Genomic DNA, 2,792 nt, shown 5'->3' with positions numbered 1-2,792 from the left:
AGGGAAAGACCATCTGGGCTTGTCCTCAGTCTGCAGGCAGAATCAGCTTTACGGACGAAAAGGGTTGGTTTAACTTGTTCCTATACAAAGTAACTCTCTGAGCCGAAGACAAATGGATCCGAACGTTACCTCTAGATCCAGGGCTTCACAAAGCAGCTTCCGCGCGTTCTTTCTGAATGCCTCAGTCTTGGGATCACTCCTGACCTCTATTGAGGGCTTGCCTGAATGGTCTTTGATGAAAGTTCGCCACTCCGTGTAAATATCCTTGGCGAGGCTGGCCACGTCGTGATCTGAATGCTTGCGCATCTTATTCACAGTGTGGCCTGGAAAACAGTAATAGCTCCTTCAGGGCTGGTAGGTGGACAAGATGTAACAGACACCAGATGAATCAAATCGGTGCCAAAGTAGCTGCACACGTCTTTAATTCGGGCAGCGTCAGTAAAAAAAACAGAGCATTGACAAAAGTATAAATATAAAATTATTAGGGATTAAGCCTGAAGCTCCTACTCCTTGACTTCTGCAGTGATTTTTGCCTGAGCTATTAGCAAGGAATTGACTTATACATGTGAAAATTACCTCTCCAAGTCATCAAGGTGTGGAGCAACACTTATGTAATAAAGGGCTATGTTAATTTTCTACATCGATACTAGATCTGATGAGAGCTTGTAAGATTGGCCTACAAAGAATGCTGGTTTTAAACTGAAAACCCCTTTAAGGAAACAGACGTTGCTGGTGATGGCCATATAGCGTTTTAACACACAAACGTCACGGTGACTTCAAGCAGAATCTTTCCAGTCCACAGGGCCTGCCAGTGTGAAAAAGGCTTTCCTGAGAGGAGACAAAAGCGACCTTCTTGCCGTGGGGTATTTCTCTCTGACCGCCAGCGCTGTTGGCCAGGAGATGTCACTGTTCGGCTGCGGTGGCTCTTCCAGCCCCGCCACGTTCAGGCAGGCGCTGGGGAGAAAAAAAATTTCGGGAAAAGCCTGAATAAGCTGAACGGGGCAAATGAAATGACAATTCGGAACTAAGGGGAAAGGGGCAGATCGCATCTCTTTTTCTAAGGCAAAAGGGTCTCTTTGAATAGAAATCCAGCTGCTCTCATGGCAAACAAAGGGCAGCACGAGTGTCTCTCACTTGGGATACTCTCCATCAACAGGAAAGGCAGGGACCGTGTGGTCTGACTTATCCCTCCCCTAAGTCCTATGGAAAAGAGCCAGGCATCAGGCTGTCATTTGCACGGAGCTGCCCACCTGCTGGGAATTTCTCAGTAGGAGGATGCAGGAAGCAGTTCTGGGCCCATCTGAGGAGAATTTTTCACGTGTTCAGAAGATTTAGCCAGGTCAAATAGAAGAGCCATGTCTCGCATGGCAAGAGAGAACTCTGCCAAGCCCCAGATGGGTATCAGGAGAAGGAAGAGGACACAAAGGTGCCCAAAAAGAGGTCTGCAAAAATTTGACCACAGAAGGGGTGATGCAGGCAGGCTGGGAGGTACTAGAGGATGTGTGTCTTTTTCAGTACAAGCTCTGAAAACTGCAGGCTGAGTATCAGCAATTTTGTATTGGCAGCTACACTCATTTCTTAAAAAGCTTGCACGCTAGTCAATCTCTTTTGTACTCACAAGCCAAGCAGACACTGGACAGTGTAATATTCACAGTCTAGATCACACAAGATGTACCTATTTTTGTTGAAAGTAACACTTCCTTGGAAGGTATTTTCTTCTTCAGCTCCTCCAAAGCTTCAATCAGATTCTCTTTTGGTTGCCCAGGAAGCTCGAGCATAGACTTCCACCGTTTTATGTCTTCCACAACCACAACTCTCTGGAAAAGAGAAAAACTGTAAGGAAAGCGGAATCTTCTCATTATAAATAAGGACATTGGCTTCACCCCAGCTAACGGGGCTGTTATCGATACATGAATTATTGATTATGGCATGAACCAGAGGACAGACTACATGATAGCCTACAATGATGGGCAATTGCTTGAGATTAGCAGCCTACTACAAATCCAGACTGAAGTAACTAGAAAGCAAAGTGAGATGATTCACTTTGGTCTGCAAAACTTCAGGCACATAACATCAAACAGCTCCTAGTAGAGAAGTGTTTTGAATTTAAGGAGTCCATTGTATAAATGTATTTTAATAGAAAAAGGGATTAAGATAAAGACAGAATCTGAATCCTGCTCAGACTGGTTTTAAATTTAAAATCATGCCAGCAGGGAGAGAAACAAAGTGTTAAGGAACAGGAATGCAAACTCAAATTCATTGGACGTTTGCAGCAGTTTTCACTTTGGTTTTGCCACAGATCTAGACAGAAGAGACTGCAAACAGTGCAAGTCTCATATTTCGGACGTGAGACATGTTACAAAGATTCAGCAGCGGTCAGACAGCTGTGGTGATGTATGTACGCTTCTTTTGCTTTCTGCCTTAAATTAATAAGCTCTTTGGTGCAGCAAACATTGTGTTTCCTGGTGTGTTTCTACAAACAGATGGCAAAGAGGGGCTCAGCTCTCAGGCAGGTCTCTCACAGGTCCAACCAACAGAAGGGATTTCTTTGCTGGGGAGAGAAGTGTCAGCAAATTGTGTGCCCAGCCTGACCCTGTGCCCCCTAAACGAACAGGAAGGAGCTACGTTATAGCCCATCTCGGTTTAGGAAACCCATCTCAGTGCAGCAGAGCCCTCTGAACTTTGGTTCCTCGTTCTCGGCGAGGATGCTGCCTCAACACTGCAAAGGTTTTCGGTGAAGAACCGGAACGCGGGTAGTTGACGAAAGCGTTCAGCCCACTCGGCCCTACCCA

General features: G+C 45.7%; 1 protein-coding gene across 1 annotated transcript; it reads right to left on the bottom strand.

Moving 5' to 3' along the window:
- Positions 1-129: 129 nt before the first annotated feature.
- TCEANC2 (transcription elongation factor A (SII) N-terminal and central domain containing 2) lies at positions 130-1,833 on the bottom strand (the record flags this gene model as incomplete). Its single annotated transcript, XM_009868160.1, has 2 exons — positions 130-323; positions 1,676-1,833. Coding segments are annotated over 2 exons (352 nt in total), but the record flags the coding sequence as incomplete, so codon positions are not given.
- Between the last annotated feature and the right edge of the window lie 959 nt (positions 1,834-2,792).

Source organism: Apaloderma vittatum, unplaced genomic scaffold (genome assembly GCF_000703405.1).
Source record: "Apaloderma vittatum isolate BGI_N311 unplaced genomic scaffold, ASM70340v1 Scaffold45274, whole genome shotgun sequence".
NCBI classification, from domain to species: Eukaryota; Metazoa; Chordata; class Aves; order Trogoniformes; family Trogonidae; genus Apaloderma; species Apaloderma vittatum.
The sequence above is the reverse complement of the archived record's forward strand: the minus strand, read 5'-3'. Positions and strand labels throughout refer to the sequence as shown.